At 37.7% G+C, this 24,448-nt stretch overlaps 1 protein-coding gene across 1 annotated transcript; it reads right to left on the bottom strand.

Moving 5' to 3' along the window:
* LOC311096290 (uncharacterized protein) lies at window positions 1-22,739 on the bottom strand (the record flags this gene model as incomplete). Its single annotated transcript, XM_084135356.1, has 16 exons — window positions 1-14; window positions 1,833-1,977; window positions 2,090-2,185; window positions 2,428-2,706; window positions 2,826-2,959; window positions 4,992-5,136; window positions 5,249-5,344; window positions 5,586-5,864; window positions 5,984-6,117; window positions 8,267-8,411; window positions 8,862-9,140; window positions 9,260-9,393; window positions 10,578-10,677; window positions 13,345-13,383; window positions 22,410-22,501; window positions 22,682-22,739. The coding sequence occupies 16 exons, from the start codon at window positions 22,737-22,739 to the stop codon at window positions 1-3; spliced, it is 2,169 nt and encodes a 722-aa protein (XP_083991482.1).
* Window positions 22,740-24,448: the final 1,709 nt, after the last annotated feature.

The raw sequence follows: 24,448 nt of genomic DNA, 5'->3' as shown, positions 1-24,448 counted from the left end.
CTAGCCTCGGGCAGCTAAATCAGACACATAAGGAACAAGAGACTGAATGTGATTCAATGCCCTGATATACTCACGGCGAAGTTCTTGTTCGCTCTTCACTTAGAAGTAAAAGTAAGTTGAAAATACCTTGCAGTGATATACTGTTCTGAGCGATATACTGAGAAACGTTGAAATGAATATGTAAATATGTGCTGCACACTTTCTCTCAATAATTTCCTGTAAAAAATGACATCGGTGAGAAACCAGCAGTTAAGAAAGCATCTGAACATAGCGATGTGGATATACACTGAACAAAATTATAAACGCTACACTTTTGTTTTTCCTCCCATTTTTCATGAGCTGAACTCAAAGATCTAAGACTTTTTCTATGTACACAAAAGGCCTATTTCTCTCAAATAATGTTCACAAATCTGTCTAAATCTGTGTTAGTGAGCACTTCTCCTTTGCCGAGATAATCCATCCACCTAACAGGTGTGGCATATCAAGATGCTGATTACACAGCATGATTATTGCACAGGTGTGGCTTAGGTTGACCACAATAAAAGGCCACTCTAAAATGTGCAGTTTTATCACACAGCACAATGCCATAGATGTCGCAAGTTTTAAGGGAGCGTGCAATTGGCATGCTGACTGCAGGAGTGTCCACCAGAGCTGTTGCCCATGAATTGAATGTTCGTTTCTCTACCATAAGCCGTCTCCAAAGGCGTTTCAGAGAATTTGGCAGTACATCCAACCGGCCTCACAACCGCAGACCACGTGTAACCACACCAGCCCAGGACCTCCACACCCAGTATCTTTACCTCCAAGATCGTCTGAGACCAAATAATTTCTGCACAAACTGTCAGAAGTCGTCTCAGGGAAGCTCATCTGCATGCTAGTCACCCTCATCGGGGTCTCAACCTGACTGCAGTTTGTCGTCGTAACCGACATGAGTGGGCAAATGCTCACATTCGATGGCGTCTGGCTCTTTGGAGAGGTGTTCTCTTCACAGATGAATCCCAGTTTTCACTGTACAGGGTAGATGGCAGGCAGCGTGTATGGCGTCGTGTGGGTGAGCGGTTTGCTGATGTCAACGTTGTGGATCGAGTGGCCCATGGAGGCGGTGGGATTATTGTATGGGCAGGCGTATGTTATGGACAACGAACACAGGTGCATTTTATTGATGGCATTTTGAATGCAAAGATATACCGTGACTGAGGCCCATTGTTGTGCCATTCATCCACGACCATCACCTCATGTTGCAGCATGATAATGCATGGCCCCATGACTCCTCCACGCTGTAGGGATTATGTCTCCCGGCTGGCCTGGGAACGCCTCTGTGTCCCCCGGAAGAGCTGGAAGAAGTGTCTGGGGAGAGGGAAGTCTGGGCATCTCTGCTTAGACTGCTGCCCCCGTGACCCGGCCCCGGATAAGCGGAAGAAGATGATGATGATGATGATGATGATGATGGTGTTTCTTAGTTTGTTATCAGTTATGTTCATTGGGGGTTTATGTTACATCTTATGTTGTTAAATTAATGTTTATTGCATTATTTTAGTGTCATGTGTGTTACAGTGATGGTGTTTTGTATTTGTGTGCATGAGACTGTGCTCCTTCTAGTATTTACTTCTGCTTGTGAAAAAGCTGTTTGTGATTAACTTTGATTCATCATGTGTCTTTCTCTTTACCAGCAGTGTTATTATGGTAAATGTCAATATGTACAAAACAGATTTACGTAGCAATATGGCCATGCTAATTTAGCAGAAAAGGGCTACTGGACTTACAGGGTTTAATTTTTTTTTTTTTTTGTCATTTAAAGTTTTAAACTGTAAAATGTATTACAAAAATATTACATGGGATGTGTCCACTGTCCACCCTAAAGGCCCATCGACCGGGAACATGGACATTACTGGAGTTCTTGAGGTTTGAGATGGAGTTTCCGCTGTTTGATCCAGGAATCACAAAGAAGTCAGTGGAGTTGATTGTGTCATAACCAGCCTATACAAAAAATGAAAAAGCAAAATATAAATTTAAACAGTACACCTAGTGTACATTGTTATATAGTGTATAGTAACATTTTGTTCTGATAAAGAAAAGAAGTTTATTTTACCTCCACCGGAAGCTTTGTTACAGATATGTCACCATAATTCATCAGAATAAATGAAAAATAACTGCCTGAAATTAAAACCACTTGAAACGATGTTTCCTGAAAGGTTAGGAGAAAAAAATGTAGTGTTCATTGTACATCTTTTTATTTATTTATAAAATAACATTATATTGTTATTTGCATGAACATTACTCAGTGACATCATTGTTATTGCTGTTTTAATTTATTACTATTTTCTCTGCCACTTTCTTTGTGTATTATTGTGTTCACACCAATAAAGTATTTTGAAATTGAATTACTAAAGTGTAAACATTAATATTTCATAAGTATATCAATCTTACTGTGCTGGTCAAGCTGTAGTAAGGGACTTTATCCCACGTTGCAACAAAGACCCAAGAAGCGCTGAAGGCCAGATTTGGGAAATGATTGTTTATATCCTGAGTGGCGCGTGTGAGAACACTTCCACTAGTGTACTGGTGATATGAAACCACACCTCTTACACTGTTGTCAAGGTCGGTCCAGAGACCAGCAATTATATCTTGGCTTCCATTAGCAGGAAAGGAGTAGGGAACATATTTTAATAAAGCCTGGTTGAATGTGAGGTGTCCATTATTATTAACCTGAAACATGAGACATTTTGTCAATATCACAGCCACAGGTTTTACTGATCACAGATGAGTTTATAAACCATCCGCCACTCACAGTTAGACTTTGAATAATGATAGAATTAAATTCTTACATAAATCTGCTGGTGTGTGCGGTCAAAGAAAAGAAATGGACTCAACAGTGGAATAACTGAGGAGCTTCCATCATCAACAGCAGCGTTTTTTGTGTCTCCTGCTGCTGAGCCGAATGGGTAGAATATTCCTTGTGCTGCAGCAAAAAAAAAAAAGAAAAAAAAAAGGATTTGACTTTTAAATTGTACAATTATTTCTGAGGCTCGTGTTTGTTCATGTCATGTGTGAGGAATCTGGCTGTGATTAGTATTGGGAAAATGATGACCTGTGGTGGTGGACTGGTGTAACTGTGGACTAATATTGGCACACTTGGTAAATATAAGTAAAATGGGTTATTTATTTATCGTCTTTCATTAAAAAAAAATCCAAAAAAATCTATATTTTAACTTAAGTAAAATTATAGAAAAAATCAAACGTGTAAAACTTGAGAAAATAACAAGAATTGACCGGGGTGGTGGTCCCTCTTTTTAAGAAGGGGGACCGGAGGGTGTGTTCCAACTACAGGCGGATCACACATCTCAGCCTCCCCGGGAAAGTCTATGCCAGGGTACTGGAGAGGAGAATACGGCCGATAGTAGAACGCCGGATTCAGGAGGAACCGTGCGGTTTTCGTCCCGGTCGTGGAACACTGGACCAGCTCTATACCATCTCCAGGGTGCTGGAGGGTTCATGGGAGTTTGCCCAACCAATCCACATGTGCTTTGAGGATTTGGAGAAGGCATTCGACTGTGTCTTTCGCGGTGTCTTGTGGAGGGTGCTCTAGGAGTAGGGGTCCGGGCCCTTTGCTAAGGGCTGTCCAGTCCCTGTACGACCGGAGCAGGAGTAAGTCAGACTTGTTCCCAGTACATGTTGGACTCCGGCAGGGCTGCCCTTTTTCACCGGTTCTGTTCATAATTTTTATGGACAGAATTTTTAGGCGCAATCAGGGGCCGGAGAGTGTGTGGTTTGGGGACCACACGATTTCATCTCTGCTTTTTGCTGATGATGTTGTCGTGCTGACCCCATCAGACCAGGACCTTCAGCGTGCGCTGGGACGGTTTGTAGCCGAGTGTGAAGCGGCTGGGATGAGAATCAGCACCTCCAAATCCGAGGCCATGGTTCTCAGTCGGAAAAGGGTGGCTTGCCCACTTCAGGTTGGTGGAGAGTTCCTGCCTCAAGTGGAGGAGTTCAAGTATCTTGGGGTCTTGTTCACGAGTGAGGGAAGGACGGAATGGGAGACTGACAGACGGATCGGTGCAGGTTCTGCAGTAATGCAGTCGATGTACCGGTCTGTCATGGTGAAGAAAGAGCTGAGCTGCAAGGCCAAGCTCTCGATTTACCTGTCAATCTACGTTCCTACTCTCACCTATGGTAATGAGCTGTGGGTCATGGCCGAAAGGACAAGATCCCGGATACAGGCGGCCAAAATGAGCTTTCTCCGCAGGGTGGCAGGGCGATCCCTTAGAGATAGGGTGAGGAGCTTCGTCACTCGGGAGGAGCTCAGAGTAGAGCCGCTGCTCCTCCACATCGAGAGGGGTCAGCTGAGGTGGCTCGGGCATCTGTTTCGGATGTCTCCTGGACACCTTCCCAGGAAGGCGTTCCAGGCATGTCCCACCGGGAAGAGACCCCAGGGAAGACCTAGGACACGCTGGAGGGATTATGTCTCCCGGCTGGCCTGGGAACGCCTCGGTGTCCCCCCGGAAGAGCTGGAAGAAGTGTCTTGGGAGAGGGAAGTCTGGGCATCTCTGCTTAGTCTGCTGCCCCCGCGACCCGGCCCCGGATAAGCGGAAGAAGATGATGATGATGATGGTGTTTCTTAGTTTGTTATCAGTTATGTTCATTGGGGGTTTATGTTACATCTTATGTTGTTAAATTAATGTTTATTGCATTATTTTAGTGTCATGTGTGTTACAGTGATGGTGTTTTGTATTTGTGTGCATGAGACTGTGCTCCTTCTAGTATTTACTTCTGCTTGTGAAAAAGCTGTTTGTGATTAACTTTGATTCATCATGTGTCTTTCTCTTTACCAGCAGTGTTATTATGGTAAATGTCAATATGTACAAAACAGATTTACGTAGCAATATGGCCTTGCTAATTTAGCAGAAAAGGGCTACTAGATTTACCGGTTTTAAATTAAATATTTTGTCATTTAAAATTTTAAACTGTAAAATGTATTACAAATATATTACATGGGATTTGTCCACTGTCCACCCTAAAGGCCCATCGACCGGGAACATGGACATTACTGGAGTTCTTGAGGTTTGAGATGGAGTTTCCGCTGTTTGATCCAGGAATCACAAAGAAGTCAGTGGAGTTGATTGTGTCATAACCAGCCTATACAAAAAATGAAAAAGCAAAATATAAATTTAAACAGTACACCTAGTGTACATTGTTATATAGTGTATAGTAACATTTTGTTCTGATAAAGAAAAGAAGTTTCTTTTACCTCCACCGGAAGCTTTGTTACAGATGTGTCACCATAATTCATCAGAATAAATGAAAAATAACTGCCTGAAATTAAAACCACTTGAAACGATGTTTCCTGAAAGGTTAGGAGAAAAAAATGTAGTGTTCATTGTACATCTTTTTTTTAAATATAAAATAACATTATATTGTTATTTGCATGAACATTACTCAGTGACATCATTGTTATTGCTGTTTTAATTTATTACTATTTTCTCTGCCACTTTTTTTGTTTATTATTGTGTTCACACCAATAAAGTATTTTGAAATTGAATTACTAAAGTATAAACATTAATATTTCAGAAGTATATCAGTCTTACTGTGCTGGTCAAGCTGTAGTAAGGGACTTTATCCCACGTTGCAACAAAGACCCAAGAAGCGTTGAAGGCCAGATTTGGGAAATGATTGTTTACATCCTGAGTGGCGCGTGTGAGAACACTTCCACTAGTGTACTGGTGATATGAAACCACACCTCTCACACTGTTGTCAAGGTCGGTCCAGAGACCAGCAATTATATCTTGGCTTTCATTAGCAGGAAAGGAGTAGGGAACATATTTTAATAAAGCCTGGTTGAATGTCAGGTGTCCATTATTATTAACCTGAAACATGAGACATTTTGTCAATATCACAGCCACAGGTTTTACTGATCACAGATGAGTTTATAAACCATCCGCCACTCACAGTTAGGCTTTGAATAAAGATGGAATCAAATTCTTACATAAATCTGCTGGTGTGTGCGGTCAAAGAAAAGAAATGGACTCAACAGTGGAATAACTGAGGAACTTCCATCATCAACAGCAGCGTTTCTTGTGTCTCCTGCTGCTGAGCCGAATGGGTAGAATATTCCTTGTGCTGCAAAGAAAAAAAAAAGGATTTGACTTTTAAATTGTACAATTATTTCTGAGGCTCGTGTTTGTTCATGTCATGTGTAAGGAATCTGGCTGCGATTAGTAGTGGGAAGATGATGACCTCTGGTGGTGGACTGGTGTAACTGTGGACTAATATTGGCACACTTGGTAAATATAAGTAAAATGGGTTATTTATTTATCGTCTTTCATTAAAAAAAAATTCAAAAAAATCTATATTTTAACTTAAGTAAAATTATAGAAAAAATCAAACGTGTAAAACTTGAGAAAATAACAAGAATTGACCGGGGTGGTGGTCCCTCTTTTTAAGAAGGGGGACCGGAGGGTGTGTTCCAACTACAGGGGGATCACACATCTCAGCCTCCCCGGGAAAGTCTATGCCAGGGTACTGGAGAGGAGAATACGGCCGATAGTAGAACGCCGGATTCAGGAGGAACAGTGCGGTTTTCGTCCCGGTCGTGGAACACTGGACAAGCTCTGTACCCTCTCCAGGGTGCTGGAGGGTTCATGGGAGTTTGCCCAACCAATCCACATGTGCTTTGAGGATTTGGAGAAGGCATTCGACTGTGTCTTTGGCGGTGTCCTGTGGAGGGTGCTCTAGGAGTAGGGGTCCGGGGCCCTTTGCTAAGGGCTGTCCAGTCCCTGTACGACCGGAGCAGGAGTAAGTCAGACTTGTTCCCAGTACATGTTGGACTCCGGCAGGGCTGCCCTTTTTCACCGGTTCTGTTCATAATTTTTATGGACAGAATTTCTAGGCGCAATCAGGGGCCGGAGGGTGTCAGGTTTGGGGACCACACGATTTCATCTCTGCTTTTTGCGGATGATGTTGTCGTGCTGGCCCCATCAGACTAGGACCTTCAGTATGGGCTGGGATGGTTTGCAGCCGAGTGTGAAGCGGATGAGATGAGAATCAGCACCTCCAAATCTGAGGCCATGGTTCTCAGTAGGAAAAGGGTGGCTTGTCCACTTCAGGTTGGTGGAGAGTTCCTGCCTCAAGTGGAGGAGTTCAAGTATCTTGGGGTCTTGTTCACGAGTGAAGGAAGGACGGAACGGGAGATTGACAGACAGATCGGTGCAGCTTCTGCAGTAATGCGGTCGATGTACCGGTCTATCTTGGCGAAGAAAGAGCTGAGCTGCAAGGCCAAGCTCTCGATTTACCAGCCAATCTACGTTCCTACTCTAACCGGTGTTTGGTGTTTTAAGACCCCAACGGTGCCTTCCAGGCAGCGAGGGGATGGGTAGGTTTAAGGTTGAGGGTAGGGTTAGCTGCCTCTAAGGAGCCATTGGGGGCTTAAAACACCATCGAGCACTCTAATCTATGGTCATGAGCTGTGGGTCATGACCGAAAGGACAAGATCCCGGATACAGGCGGCCAAAATGAGCTTTCTCCACAGGGTGGCAGGGCGATCCCTTAGAGATAGGGTGAGGAGCTCGGTCACTCGGGAGGAGCTCAGAGTAGAGCCGCTGCTCCTCCACATCGAGAGGGGTCAGCTGAGGTGGCTCGGGCATCTGTTTCGGATGCCTCCTGGACACCTTCCCGGGAAGACGTTCCGGGCATGTCCCACCGGGAGGAGACCCCGGGGAAGACCTAGGACACGCTGGAGGGATTATGTCTCCCGGCTGGCCTGGGAAAGCCTCGGTGTCCCCCGGAAGAGCTGGAAGAAGTGTCTGGGGAGGGGGAAGTCTGGGCATCTCTGCTTAGACTGCTGCCCCCGCGACCCGGCCCTGGATAAGCGGATGAAGATGATGATGATGGTGGTGTTTCTTAGTCTGTTATCAGTTATGTTCATTGGGGGTTTATGTTACATCTTATGTTGTTAAATTAATGTTTATTGCATTATTTTAGTGTCATGGGTGTTACAGTGATGGTTTTGCATTTGTGTGCATGAGACTGTGCTCCTTCTAGTATTTACTTCTGCTTGTGAAAAAGCTGTTTGTGATTAACTTTGATTCATCATGTGTCTTTCTCTTTACCAGCAGTGTTATTATGGTAAATGTCAATATGTACAAAACAGATTTACGTAGCAATATGGCCTTGCTAATTTAGCAGAAAAGGGCTACTGGACTTACAGGTTTAAATTATTTTTTTTGTTATTTAAAGTGTTAAACTGTAAAATGTATTAGAAAAATATTACATGGGATTTGTCCACTGTCCACCCTAAAGGCCCATCGACCGGGAACATGGACATTACTGGAGTTCTTGAGGTTTGAGATGGAGTTTCCGCTGTTTGATCCAGGAATCACAAAGAAGTCAGTGGAGTTGACTGTGTCATAACCAGCCTATACAAAAAATGAAAAAGCTAAATATAAATTTAAATAGTACACCTATTGTACATTGTTATATAGTGTATAGTAACAATTTGTTCTGATAAAGAAAAGACGTTTCTTTTACCTCCACCAGAAGCTTTGTTACAGATATGTCACCATAATTCATCAGAATAAATGAAAAATAACTGCCTGAAATTAAAACCACTTGAAACGATGTTTCCTGAAAGGTTAGGAGAAAAAAATGTAGTGTTCATTGTACATCTTTTTTTTAAATATAAAATAACATTATATTGTTATTTGCATGAACATTACTCAGTGACATCATTGTTATTACTGTTTTAATATATTACTATTTTCTCTGCCACTTTTTGTGTTTATTATTGTGTTCACACCAATAAAGTATTTTGAAATTGAATAACTAAAGTGTAAACATTCATATTTCAGAAGTATAATCAATCTTACTGTGCTGGTCAAGCTGTAGTAAGGTACTTTATCCCACGTTGCAACAAAGACCCAAGAAGCGCTGAAGGCCAGATTTGGGAAATGATTGTTTATATCCTGAGTGGCGCGTGTGAGAACACTTCCACTAGTGTACTGGTGATATGAAACCACACCTCTTACACTATTGTCAAGGTCGGTCCAGAGACCAGCAATTATATCTTGGCTTCCATTAGCAGGAAAGGGGTAGGGAATATATTTTAATAAAGCCTGGTTGAATGTGAGGTGTCCATTATTATTAACCTGAAACATGAGACATTTTGTCAATATCACAGCCACAGGTTTTACTGATCACAGATGACTATATAAACCATCCGCCACTCACAGTTAAGCTTTAAATAAAGATGGAATCAAATTCTTACATAAATCTGCTGGTGTGTGCGGCCAAAGAACAGAAATGGACTCAACAGTGGAATAACTGAGGAGTTTCCATCATCAACAGCAGCGTTTCTTGTGTCTCCTGCTGCTGAGCCGAATGGGTAGAATATTTCTGGTGCTGCCAAGAAAAAAAAAAAAACTTTTGACTTTTAATTTGTACAATGATTTCTGAGGCTCGTGTTTGTTCATGTCATGTGTGAGGAATCTGGCTGCGATTAGTAGTGGGAAGATTATGACCTCTGGTGGTGGACTGGTGTAACTGTGGACTAATATTGGCATGCTTGGTAAATATGGGTAAAATGTAAAATGGGTTATTTATTTATCATCTTTCATTTAAAAATTCCACAAAAATCTATAAAAAAATAAATGTGTAAAACTTGAAAAAATAAAAAGAATTCTCCAAAACGTGTTACACAACTATTGTCAACACTAGAAATTCTTAAGAGTAAAATCAAATTAAAGTATGTTCCTTATAATCCTAATCATTGTTGACTTAGACCAGAGCCAATTATTTGTCTGAGCTATGAATAAAAATGTAAAAAATATTGGAATTATTGTTTTCTAATTTTATTTATCTTATCTTATCTGATCTTATTTTAGTGTAGAGTGAGTAAACAGGTTTTTTGTTAGGATGACAAAAAGTTTTAACAGTTGTATTTTTAGGCTGATTAAATATTTAGGCTGCTCTGCCTCAGTGGTTTAACAGCGATCATCAATGTCAAAATTATTGAGATGACTAATCAAATCAAAGAAGGCGGATCTTACTGTCACCATCACAGTTCTTGGAAAGATGTAAAAGATGTAAGTATTAGACAACTGTTTTACGAAAGAAATGTTCAGCGATGGACAGTAATAGACTATTTAGTATGCAAACTGCTTTTATTAAATTTCGCCGTTTTGAATTGAAAATATGCAATCATGATTCATGTTGGCTAATTCAGAAATGAATGTGACGAGACAAGAAACATTTGCGTTTTCGACATAGGCTACGATTAAGAGTGAATGTGTACACATTTTAAAACAAAGTATTATTTGCAAATAGTTTAAATTGATTACTTCATAACTATAGAACTTTTTTACCATTCTAATTAAGGCTATTTATTCACTTCATTCCCTTTAAATCGTTTATTTAATTTTTTATTATTATTTATTAAGTAATAAAGGTCTGTTTTACCTGTCAGTGTTGTTGCAGTTGTTGTTTGTGCCCTGGCTTTTGAAGAGAAAGAGATTGAATTCAGAAACACACTGACATTTTCAATGTCTTTGCTACATTAATCAAACAGATGTTAAACTAAACCTTACTCAGTGTCAGGACTGATGTGAACACCAGTAGAAACTGTGAAACCAGAGACAATCTCATGATGATGAAGTCAGATAAAACCAGAACGTCAAAGTCCTTCTTCTATAATCAGAGAGAGCTTTATTAGAATATCATGTATTATTATAAATGCACTTAAACCAATGTTACTCTGGAATATCTCTTATAAAAACCCTTATTAGAAAACATTCAATCAAATCTAAGTAATTTTAAAGCCAATATTTAATATCAAACCGAGTGATCAAAAAGTTACACTGTCAACTTGGTAATAATTCATCTTAATTTTCACCCAAATGTACAGTATATGTACCATTATAATTCAGCACTACATACTTTTTTGTGCCAATAGTCAAATACTCTCCAGCTAGGATCATTTTACTCATGATGGATTTTGGCTGAATTTGAGTCAAAAATAACAATTTCAGCTGGTTTTTCAAGTAAATAAATGGGATACTTGCTCTGATCAGATAATTGAACAGTGAGCAGCTTACGCAAAAACAACTGCAAACGGATCATTCAGACCAATTCGCTTATAACCAGCATGTTGTGTCTATAGTTTCTAAATATGTAGGTTGCTATTCTTCATAACAACTGCTATAGATAAAAAAAGGAAAAATGTCAACATTAACCTAAGCTTGGTAATGAGAAGCCATCAATGGTCTTATCTGAATCATAGTTAAACAATTACAAGAACTATATTACATTTCCATAGGGGCAAGTTAAAATCAAGATCTTGGACCTTCTTGAATCATTGACCAAACAATCAGTTTTCCCGTGTGTAAAATGTGTTCTGTTCTAATGAGGACTGTAATTAGGAAAAATCTTGCCTTCACATATTCCAAGACATGACATAGCCAAAACCTTTAAGTCTTGTAAACCATTTTAATATAAGAAAATGTTAAGTAGAGTTAGTTTGTCTTCCCATGGTACTTTGAAGTAGAAAATTCTGTCAAACTGGTAAGCTTTGAGGTGCTTAAATTATAGAAAATTCTAACTTTTTCAGTTATTATGTATGTGTTTTCTTTTAAATAATTTGTTGTTGTTGTTGTTGTTGTTGTAGTAAACAAGTAATTGTGTTTATTGCAGTTATGTTATCAACCAACTTTACATGTGTGGATGATATAAGATACTAAACAATAAACAAACAAGTAAATGCATCTCACCAGGAAGCATGCCCTGGGACCCCGCTAAAACGTTTCACACTTCAACATTCAAACCCCCCCAATGTTCAAACCAAAAATCTGAACTTGGTTTATGGAGCCCAATTTTAGAAAGAAAGATTTTACTTACTTCAGTCAGCTGCCTCAAAAGGCTCTTGCACCTGTTGTTGGTTACAGGATGCTTTTAAATGTCCCAGCCTTTGCTCAAGAGCCAGTCATCTCCTGGAATGCAAGAAAACATATTTTCATTGGAACACCGTCAGTAATTTTTACACAGAAAATTATTTCCTATTTAATTTTATATTTAGAATTTTTTTGTAACAGTTTACACATCAAACCACTTTACTAGCACTTTATAACAGGGTCTCATTTGTTAACATTAATTAATGCATTAACTAACAAACGTACAATGAGCAATATATTTTTACAGGATCTATTAATCTTTGTTAACTTGTTAATGTTAGATCTCAGTGCATTAACCCTCTGTGGTCTGAGGTGTTTTCTGGGCCCTGGAGATGTTTTGACATGTCCTGACATTTGTGTTTACTTCTGTTACTTGTTACATTTTCATGATTAAAAGTCTGAATTTACATCAAGGAAAATTATGTCAGCATTACACAATGATGGTGATGATGAATGATTATGTAGGTTAATGCAATAATGGAGAATGCCATCTTCCGCATGCGTATGCAGGAATTAGTGGAGGGAAAACCCTTATGTGCTGAAAAGCTTTGATGCAGTGGATTGAGAAATCATTAAAGAATCACTGGTTGAAACAGTGTGAACCACAGTAGATATATGTGACCCTGGACCACAAAACCAGTCACATGGTTAAATTGTTTGAAATTAAGATTTATACTTCATATGTAAGCTTCATATATGCAATGACTATGTAGTCAGGGAGGGCTAACTTTCACTCAGTGTTGCTGCATGACGCATGAGCACTTTGAGCACACTCTCGTGCTGCATTAATCACCCTTATTGGGCTCAAGTTGGAGAGTAAATGTTAAATGTTGGAGAGTAATTCTATATGTTAAACGTTTAAGAGTAAAAGTGTAAATGTAATGCTTGCTTTAATTTCTGTTTTTTTTTTCTGCTTTTTTTTCTACAAATTCAGGTTGCCGTTTACTACAATTTTAAAAACGGTATGAATGAAAAGCACTTTGAGTATATTCCTGTGTTGCATTAAAATTACACTTATTGGTCTTTATTGCAGTTAATCAATATTTAACATTTTTAATTTATTTTTATTGGTACATTTAAATGCTTTTTTTTTTTTTTAAGATTGTCTGCATTCATTTTCTAGACATGCTGTGGAATACTGATGTTGTTAAAAACAAAATGCAGAGGAAAACCAAATCCTATGATTGGTAGATGGAATTTTTGGGTGGTAATAACAACATGCTCTTTTGTGTTACATACCTTAAATATTTCAAAGTATTCCAAAGTATTTAGATTAAGTTACTAAACTTGAGTAATTTGCTTTAAGTTTATTAAAGCATGTATTTTGTAATCTGTAGTGAAATGCATTTTGAAAGTAACCTTCCTAACTCTGCTCGCAGGCCCCCTGCTTTAGTTGTGTAATTCACACTTCGGCAATGCGCACGTCCTCTGAGCCGAAGTACAACCTCTGGAAAAAGAAAAAGAAAAAACAGGATTTTAACGCCCTTACATCCTCGTTCTGAAGACGGATAGTGGCCTCAGGCCCATTCTCGATTTGAGATGTCTAAACCGCACCCTGATATGATGTGCTGCTGTTCAAAATGTTAATGTTGAAATAAATCCTCTTGCAGATTTCATAATATCCAGATAGCCCCTCATCATAGACCGTTCTTGAGATTTGTGTTCGAAGGGGTGGCTTACCAACATACAGTCATATGTTAATATGGTTAATCTGAAGTATTAACAGTTATTATTTGAGAGACTACATTTGATATTTGTATTAATTTGTCATAATATCTGAAAAAAAGTTTGTCTAAATATTGATGTTGAACAATTTTTTTAGTTCAACATCAAACAATTTTTCATATCAGTTTTTTTTATGATAAGGTGGCTCAAAACTACATATTTACAGAAAACTAATTAGAAAAACAAATACAAATAAACTTTGTAATAGTCAATTTATTAAGGTATACCTTTATATAAATAAAGGTGACTTGAATAATAATAATAATAATAATTAACCATTAAATAAAATAGGTTCAGAATTTTTTTAAAAAAAAGTTAAAACCAGTGATTTGTGCAGCTACATTTAATTTCAAAGTTTCAAAGTCATCATGAAATTGACAGGATTTTTTTTTTTTATAGAAATGCTTTTAAACATTCAACTTACTCAAATATAAAATGATACAAATGTAAAATATATATATATATATATATATATATATATATATATATATATATATATATATATATATATATATGTTGAAATGGTTCAAATGTTGGCTTTTATCTTACTAAGATGCAGCTTCTGAATTGTGCCACAACCTGTGTATCTATGTTTGAGACAGAAAACAGCTCCACTTCCTGTTGAGTGACATAACTTCTCGCATACTTCTCGACTCGAGACTAGTGTGGCACAGGTGATGCTCATGAGACACGCCAGCAGCCTCGATTGACTCTCGGGCCGCCCTGCAACATCAATGTTTTGCAATGTCAACGTTAGTTACATTCTTAACCTGACAGCAATGTTGAAAGAATTTAGGTTTTTCAAACAGCATCTGCTAATTCTTTGAAGTTTGACTTATAATAATAATTCATTAGCCGGGATGCCAGCCGAACTTAGCCCCGCCCACAAAATGTTTAGGTCGGGAAGTTCATTCTGACTAGAATCTGAGTATGACGACGTCAGGCTAATAATTCATAATAATAAGTTATAATTCGTTCTCAAATGACACTCATTCACAATGATGAAAACGTATGGATAAACTAATAGTAATATCTGAGTTGTAAGGATATCTTTTGAGCACAGTCCACCCTGAAGGTCCATCGATATTACTTGAGCTCTTGAGGTTTGAGATGAAGCTTTTGCTTGATCCAGAAATCACAAAGTGGTCACTGGAATTTACTGTTTGCGTCATAACCAGAAATAAAACATAAAAACAATAGTGTATAATAGAGAGTGAAAGAGAGAGAGATGGGATGATTCAGAAAGCAAGCTTTTATAATATATACATTCTGTTATAGTAATAATACAATAATTCATCAGAATAAATGAAAAATTACCACCTGAAACTACAACAAAATGTACCATGAAAAGTATTATTCTATTTTATTCTGTTCTAATTTAAATTTATGTTCTATTTTTTTTATTACAATTTTAATATTTACATAATTACAAAGTACAACATTTAATAAAATAAAACAGTAAATTAAATTTGTATATTGCTATTAGATAATGATTTCTAAAATATGTTGGTAAAACTTTATTTTAATGTGTCCTTGTTACACATTACATATTTACTATAGTAATAACTATAAATTATTTATAATTACATGCAACTAAACTAAACCTAACCCTATAAGTACAGTACATGTAGTTAATTAATATTACTCAGCACTTAAATGTATAATTACACTGTAACAGGGACACATTAAAATAAAGTGTTACCAATATTTTATCTCACACAAATTCTGTGTAGGCATTCTTTCTTTAACAATATTGTATGTATAAAACAATCATACCAATAAAGTATTTGGAACAACTAGCCACAATCTCCTTGACTCTCTTCTGGCCCAAAAACGTTCTTAAAGCAAAGAAAACTGTCTGTTAGAATGACATTTTAGTTTAAGATACTGAATGGAAAACAGAATGATGCTGTACTCAAAACAAAAACAAAAACTCAAAACAAAAACAGTTTTGCCTGCCTATCTATGTAATGAATCTATAGTTAATTCCTCATAATCTATTAGTATGCACTTCCTTATTTTCTTTAAATCAAAATGATTAACCCCCCCTGGCCTGCAAGACATTCTGGATTTACAACAAAAACACTTTGACAAAGGCATCAGTAAACCACCATAGAAAGATTATAAAAACACATTTGAATGATTCTGAGAACGTTAAGTTAAGTTACTAAGTTTCTCAATACGATCACAGATACCGATAGTAAAAATGTGTCCTTATCCTTTATCATTTTTCTGCTGCTGCCATTAAAAAACAAAACAATCAATGAACCACCTTACTTTTGTTTTGCATTCTCTTGGTGACTGTTCTCAACAAAAGGCAAAGCAAGTTACAGTTTAGTATCTTTATTAAGTTATGACTCTAATGAAGGTGAATGAGATGAGCCGTTTTACTTTCAATTAAGATCTGGTTAGTTTAAACTTCTGCAGCTGACATTTGATAACACCTTTCAAGTATAAAAAAAGGATGAAAAAATACCATTAAATGTATTATGTTATCCATCCAACTCATGCACTATATTTAATGATGATGATGAAAAGCATTTAGTTCTTTTATAATGTTCTTTGCGGTCCACTTATAATTTTTACATCAAAAAACAATTTAGGGACAGCAAAACCTCTTGTAATCCTCTGAGGCATCTCTATCATTTTGTGTCTTGAGTAATGTTGGTGTCGCTCTCGTAATTACTACTACATGACATGCACGAATCAGTAGGCGGGGCGGTTAAAGAGGCTCTGATGTAGAAGTAGGCGTTGTTCATCTTCTGCAGAGCCATGGGTGGAGCGTGAAGTCCAGCTCTCCCTCGGTGGATGTCATTTGGGCGTAATGGGTGAAGGGTGAAGCTCCAACCACACCCCAACCCTTCCATAACTCTTTCCCTCCAACCATTAGATCCACAGAGACTAGGGCTGCGTCCGAAATCTCATACTCTCTTCTCTCGAGTAGGTACTTTTTTTGAACAAGTAATTACTTCATGGCCGCAAAAAAATACATTCTGTATGGTAATGTTTGTAGTATGAATGTAATCTGGACGCACTACATTAGCCATGCTGTCATTATCATGTGACCTACCAGCATCAGTTGTGTCACTTCACTGCCAATTCATAAATCCTCTCCCGTGGCCTCATGGGATAGTAAAGTGTCCATCATATGCACAATTCAGAATCTCAACGGAAGTAGTAGGTCATCCGGGTGAATTCGGACATACTTCTTTTGTCACATACTGTTTTTCACCTACTATATAATAGGGAAGTATGTGATTTCGGATGCAGCCTAGGTCAAGCTCAGCCCATGACATCCAGAGAGGTGGAGCCAGATGTAATTTGGTTCTGCAGTGAGCACCACTTGTGCAGAGAAAGTCTTTCATCGCACTATAGAGACAGAGCATATTTAGGCCACACCCACACCGGGGGGGAAAACAATCCAACCGTCTCCATTGACTATGCATTGCGAGAGGCTGCCTCCTTGTCATTTCTGACTTATAACAAAAAACAAAACAATGTCTAAAAGCTGCTATGTGACAAGGTGTACAGCAAACAAGCTAAAAACCCCAGAAATAAGTTTTTATAATCTGTCGACCCCAAAAAACGAGCGTTTGAGGACACAAAAGTGGATACAGGCAATTGAAACAGAGCGCAAGGTGTCATATTACTCTGAGAACTAGGCTACGTCCACTGGAGCAGGGAACGTAATCGGCGACAGTATAGCTTAGCTTACAGAAATATAGGCTAATATATAAAACTGACATTTGGATATTTGACTTACCAGTGACAAAATGTTTACTGCATTTTTTAGTGCATACTGAGTGTCAGGATCCCACAATTTACCCATTCGTTCCAGCCTGTACCCACTTTTGTGTCCTTAAACTCTCGTTTTTTGGGGGTCGACAGATTATAAAAACTTATTTCTGGGTTTTTTAGCTTGTTTGCTGTACTCCTTGTCACACAGCAGCTTTTAGGCATTTTTCTGTCTTTTGTTATAAGTCATAAATGACAAGGAGGCAGCCTCTCGCAATGCAAAGTCAATGGAGTCGGTTGGATTGTTTTCCCCCCCAGTGGGCGTGGTCTTCAGATTATGACGCGTTGCGCTCTGTCTCCATGGCGTCATACTGAGACATGAAGTCGTTTTTGGAGCTTGGTTTCAAAATACTCATTTTTACATTTTTATAGTGCAATGATATGTCAAAATTCATGACCCATAAGTCATACAATAGCTTTGTGTGAAGAGACCTCTAAAGACCGGAACACTGAATGATGATCATTCATGGTTAATGAATCATTCAGACCAGTTCTGCGAACTGCATCATCAATTTATTGAAAAGATTCAACTTAAAAGAATGATTTATTCACAAAAGTTTGTCGGATTGAAGAAATCTCATAAACATGGCAAGAAACCTAGAGCAGAAGATTTTTAAAAAAGCTATTGTAAAATTTAAAGGAACACGCCGACTTTTTGTGACTTTAGCTTATTCACCATATCCCCCAGAGTTAGATAAGTCCATACTTACCCTTTTCATCTCTGTGCGTGCTGTAACTCTGTCTGACTCACCCAGCGCTAGCCTAGCTTAGCACAAAGACTGGAGGTAAACGGCTCCAACTAGCATACTGCTCCCAATAAGTGAACAAGTATTTTGTCACTTATTGAACAGAGTTCAGTCCCTTCAAAATAAAAGTCCTGGGTCACAGTCAATCTGTAACAGGCCTCTTTTTATAAAACTTTTATAATGTTTTGTGTCCTTTTTTGTCCTTCAAATAAAACCAAATAAAACTTTACAGACTTCACGATCAATGAGATATTAACAGTCAGACAATAAGTGAACTTACTAGTACAAATTCAATTACAGAGCTCTCCAATTCAGTTCTTACTAGAAGCTAACAACTATTAGAGAGGTCTATAATTGAATTCTTACTAGTAAAAACTTGTATTCATTAGATTTGTGATTACACCCATTTCTCTCCCCAAAGCCCGCATCCGGAGCTACACTTCAAAATAAAAGCCGTTAGAATGAATTAATAGAATTATCATTGTGTCAGAATGAACACAAGACTGAGGTAACAACTTGAATATGTTTTACTATTGAAAAATAATATTTAATCACTACATTAATTCACATCTTTATACTCTAGAAAATATTAAAGAGCAAAAAAAGCATCAGAGTTTCGTCAATTTTTTATTTATTTTACATTTTATTTTGTAATTTGTTTTATATTACATACGCACGGGCAAGTGATGTATTCACGCAATTTTCTGCGAAAACCATCTCACCAGGTCTAAAATATAAACACTTATAAAAGGCTTACCATAGTGAATCACAGTAAGAAAAAAAACATGTTTTTGAAGAAGGATTGGTGATGTATTGAAAAGATCTTTTAACATAATTATGCTACTGCCATTTTAATAAAAATCAATAAACCACCTGAGGCCTTGTGTTACACTGATTTTACCATGGTTCAAGGGTTTTCCCACTTTGTACCATGCCTAAATGCATCATAATAACACAGCCTTTCATGGTTTACTGCTTTAATACATTCAGACAGACTGGCACATAAAAGACTGAGATCCAAATTTTCTTCATCAAAGCATTTTCATCTATTTTTTTGCATGTATAGCAATTATGGGTTGTTAATTTTTAATCAAAACATGCATATTTAGTTGAGTATATTTGTTAGTATATATTATACCTGTCGTTCACTCAAAATATTAACTTCTGCTAACTCTCTTTAAACTACATTAATTCGAGCTAGTTTATGGCAAATTAGTCATCATTTTGTATGAATAATTGCCCTGAATATATCCCAATCTTTGTAATATTTAACATAAATTAATCAATAATGACATACTGTATTAGTTGAGCATCAACATGGTATATTCAATGTGCAATTTTCGTAAGCACCTTCTTGCCATTTAAAGTCGGCATGAAACGAAGTTACGCTAGTCTTTTCTTTTCTATAGTGACAAATATTTGAGTGAAACTGCTTCTAGAACAAGAACAAATGTAGGCCGTAATAGAGTTAATTGAGTTTTGGGTACCAGACGGTTTAACTGGTTTTGGACAAAACAGGATATAAACAGGATATCTTTTGACCAGAATCTCTGACACAGAGATTCATCTGATCTAACAGGCGGAACTTTTTTTTATTTTATTTTTTTATTACAGGGACAGTGCATATTAATAAACATTTCTGTCAATACGCTATTTTTCATTTTCATTTAGTAAGAAATACTATTATGTCAAAATGTACAATCGAAACACAGCAAACCAACAATTAAACGAACATCAGACAAAAACATGACATACACACACACACACAAGGCAAGAAGCCAGCAGTGGGCTGCGAGAGCAGGTCTCGAAGTTAATGTTGACAGCTCTGATAATCAATGAACCATTTCTTTAACTGGATCTTAAATGTACGATACAGTATGTGTTTAGATTTCTGATGGTTATGGGGGTGATGGTTCCACTCAGTAGCAGCTCGAACAGAAAAAGCAGTTTGACCAAATACACTTTTCCCAAAGGCAATGATACAATCTCCCCTCGCTGCACCTCTGGTTCTGCTGTGATCAGCTGTTCGGATGTTAACAGATGGAGAGGAGGGGATGATAAACCATGAATAGTTTTATACAGAAGACATAGATTTTAATATTTGACCATGTTTTCCCAGCTGAGTAATCTATATTTTTGTAATATTGGACAATGATGAGAAATACATGGTTTCTTATCTAGAATTTTAACAGTTTGTTTGTAAAGTGATTGCAGAGGTTTCAAAGATGTAACACTTTACACTTACAATTGATATGTAAGAAGATCATAGAGTGCATGTACATTTTTGCTGCCTGTGTGGACATTTGATGGCGAATGTGTCTAAAGTTACTGAGGTTAAATTTAATTCGATTACAGACCCTTTTTACATGTGATGTAAATGACAACTTAGAATCAATTAAAACTCCCAAATATTTGTATTCTGACACGATCTGCAGCCTTTCCCCTGAAACAAAAATATCTGTCTCAACACTGAAGTTTTTGTGAGACTTGGTGAAGAACATTGTGTACATGTGTTTTCCCCAAAGGCGTCTCAATTTTGGCCCAGGAAAAAAAATGATAAATTCATTCACAGGACCTATCTAACTCCAGTTCGGCTTCATAAAATATTCCCCAATTCTTCTCAATTATGTTTCAAATGTAGGTCGAACATTGGCACAGTGATGCATGTGTTTTGGGATTGTGATAAAATCAAAGGTTACTGGAAAGAGTAACATTGCTACTGTTTTTGATGTATTCAGCTTCAGGCAGGAGTGTTTCAACCAAGCTGTTATATTATCCATGGCGTCAGTGAGTTTCTCAGCCACCTGGGAGATATCCCTACCATGAACATTGACTACAGTGTCATCAGCATACATCTGCACAGAAACATCAGGACAGACGGATGGGAGGTCATTTATATAAATTGAGAACAACAAAGGCCCTAAATTAGATCCTTGAGGAAGAAACGTGGACAGACTGAGGGCCGCTGATTTAAATGACTGGACTCTGACATGTTGGAAGCGGTCAGTGAGATAAGACTCGATCCATTTAAGCGCATCTGAGGAAAAATTTAAACTACATAATTTTGTCAGCAAAATTTTATAATTAACAGTGTCAGAAGCCTTCCTGAGATCCAGGAACACAGCACCAACAACCCCACCTCGGTCCAACAGAGCTCTGATGTTTTCGGTAAAGAAGCAAGTCGCAGTCTCGGTGGAGTAATTGTCTCTAAAGCCAAACTGCATAGGGTGGAGAGCATAGGGTGTGGTATTTAGATGGTTAATAATTTGTTTTGAAATCAGTTTCTCTGCAATCTTAGACACTGTGGGCAATATACTGATGGGTCTTTGGGAGAAAAATGAAAAATTGGAGCAACAACAGCTGGTTTCCACATGCTTGGGAACATATTTTGAGAAATGGACAGATTGATAATTTTGGTGATTGGGGGTGTGACTGATATACTTGGCCCCTTGAGCATCACCGTATCCATATCAAAAATATCTTTACATCTGGATGGTCTGAGTGATTTAATGGTCTGTGATACCTCTGATTCTGTGATGGTAATTAAACTGAAAACTGATTGACTTGTGTCTATTGACGGAGTGTATGTACGTTCTCAAGTGTAAAACAGCTTGCTATGTTAGCCACAGAATCAATAAAATATTAGTACTTAAGTATTATAATGTGCTATAAAGTACTATACCATAAAGTACTATAAAGTACTATAACTTGATTTTGTCATTTTGATTAAAGGGATACTCTACCGTTTTTTTCATATTAAACTATGTTATTCCCTTATCTAAGACGAGTTGATACATACCCCTCTCATCTCAGTGCGTGCATTTAATCGCTCTAGCGCGGTGACACTTTGAAAGCACTTAGCTTACCCCAATATATTCAATGGTATCTAGCAGCAATGAATTTAGAAGTGACCAAACACATCAACGTTTTCCCTATTTAAAAACAGTTACACGAGTAGTTATACGACCAAGTATGGTGACACAAAATAAAACGTGGCGCTTTTCTAAGCGGGTTAAAAAGGATAACTATAATGTATGGCGTAATAGCACTTTTGGAAGTACTTCGACTGGCGCAGTAAAAAGTCACGCCTGATCCTCTTCCTCTCACTTCTGTCAATAGTGGAAAGAGGATCAGGCGTGACTTTTTACTGCGCCAGTCGAAGTACTTCCAAAAGTGCTATTACGGTAGAGTATCCCTTTAAATGTACCTGCAGTGAGTCACCAGATGGAGTCGGTGTTACTCCATATGCAAAGTGCTTGTGTTTTTTAGGCCACTTCTCCAGGCAAAGGCAGCTGGGGTCTGAGCGGGAGAAACACATCAAAGGATGATTCATGATTTCCCTTAACATTTATCCAGGGCTCTTGACTCGCGGGCCTCACCGCTTCCCTGCTTTAAGCTCAGATGAGTCGGAGTCTGAATATTAGGAAATGCCCCGTGATCACAGAGGAAAAATGACAGATGAGAGTTATTGATACATACTCTCCTGAAGGGTGTAGAGATGAAACAGAAACACATCAAGAACAGTGGGGACCTTCATCACTCCTCAACCAGTAACCAGTAACCAGTAAATGTTGAATTAATTGGGAACAATATTCAGAGAGACACTTCAACACATTTTTAGAGAAACGCGTCATCAGCACAATGAGAAATCCTGCCTTATCTGCAAATGGCTCTAATAAGTGAGCCACTGTCAAGAGCTTTTATCTCTCATCCTTTTTTTTTTTTAATATTCTCATTATTTTGCAACTTTGGCCAGTAATTAACGTTAGATTAACGAATGCATGAGTCTGGTGGCTGCATGGCGGGAATGTATTCTGCTCTTCAAAGGTCAATTAGATGCTGCCGAGTTCAGATTGGTATAATGTCAGATGTCCAAACACTTGTGTCAGGAGATTCGTTACGTCCTCTCATCCGCCGAGCAAACAGTCTCTGATGGGTTTTGAAGGGGACAAGACGTCTACATTCAGGTAATAGGGGATTCTGGGGTAAGATTGGTCATGGGTAAACTGTGTCACCCCCTTAAACCTGCACTCACATTTAAGTACTAATATGTTTCTTTAGAGTGCTAATATGCACCCTTTAGGGCTAAATAAGGTACAAAGTTTAAAAAAGCATCTTTAGACATCTTTTTGCATGACAAAATTAATTTTATATCAAAGCAAATGTATCCAGGTCCAAAAATGTATAACACACATGTTGGTGAACTGAATTCATGTCACTTACAGCATTTGATTAAAGGGACATTGTGTAGGAATTTCTCCCATCTAGCGGTGAAATAGTATTTTGCATTCAAACAAATAGTGCTCTCCAGCGCCTCACATTTTCAAATGCGTGTTGCATGGTAGCCGTTATGTACCAAAAAGCTATGACAGGATGTCTTATAATAGCACTTCATCGAGTTTTCCTTCGGGTGAACTGGTTTGTTATTTCAAACAAACTGCAACTTGACACAACGAACAAACGAATGTTAAAGTTTTGAACAAACAAAACTTACAACCTTGTTTTTAGGGCCTTCTCTACTTTACTCAATAGCTGCTATTCATCAAAGAGTCTGTTTAACTTTTAACTATAAATGTTCTACTGTCTATATAATAAAGTTCACAACCAAGCAATGAAAAAAAGCTTGTAATTAACACTAGAAGTGCCATGGCGGTCATTTTGACCATTTTGAATTTTATATCTGTAATAACTTTGTTGAAAAAATAAATAAAATCCTGCCAGTACCTGACTTTTCCTAAAAGTGTCCGTATTTTCATTTAAAATGTTTTTCATATAAATTACACATAAGGCAAAAAAACAAATGAACATATTTACCTATTTCGGCCATAGACGGTCATATTGACCGCACTGAATTTCGCGGTATTATTATAGGCAATATACACAACAATAAAATGTGGTAAAAAAAATACACAAAACATATTCAACAACAAATCATTTAAATGTAATGATATTCAGAACATAACAAGAATGAAAAAATAACTATACACAAGCCAAAATTAAATACTTTATAAGCGAAAGTGAAAGTAAGCTGCGTTAGGCTCACGTAACTCTCTAATTAGAATCAAAATGTTTCAACATTTGCTATGTATTTGGATGGTAAACTATTCTTTATTATAGGCTTTGTACTTCACTCACGTTCCAATAGCGACGGAAAAATCATCCTCTTCACACGCGCAAAAATGGTACGAATTGTACCAGGCTACTGACTATATAAACAGAGCAGTGGAATTTTTATATGTTAGGTTG

The sequence above is a fragment of the Abramis brama genome (assembly GCF_963993115.1).
Source record: "Abramis brama genome assembly, chromosome: 14".
Lineage (NCBI taxonomy): Eukaryota > Metazoa > Chordata > Actinopteri > Cypriniformes > Leuciscidae > Abramis > Abramis brama.
The sequence above is the reverse complement of the archived record's forward strand: the minus strand, read 5'-3'. Positions and strand labels throughout refer to the sequence as shown.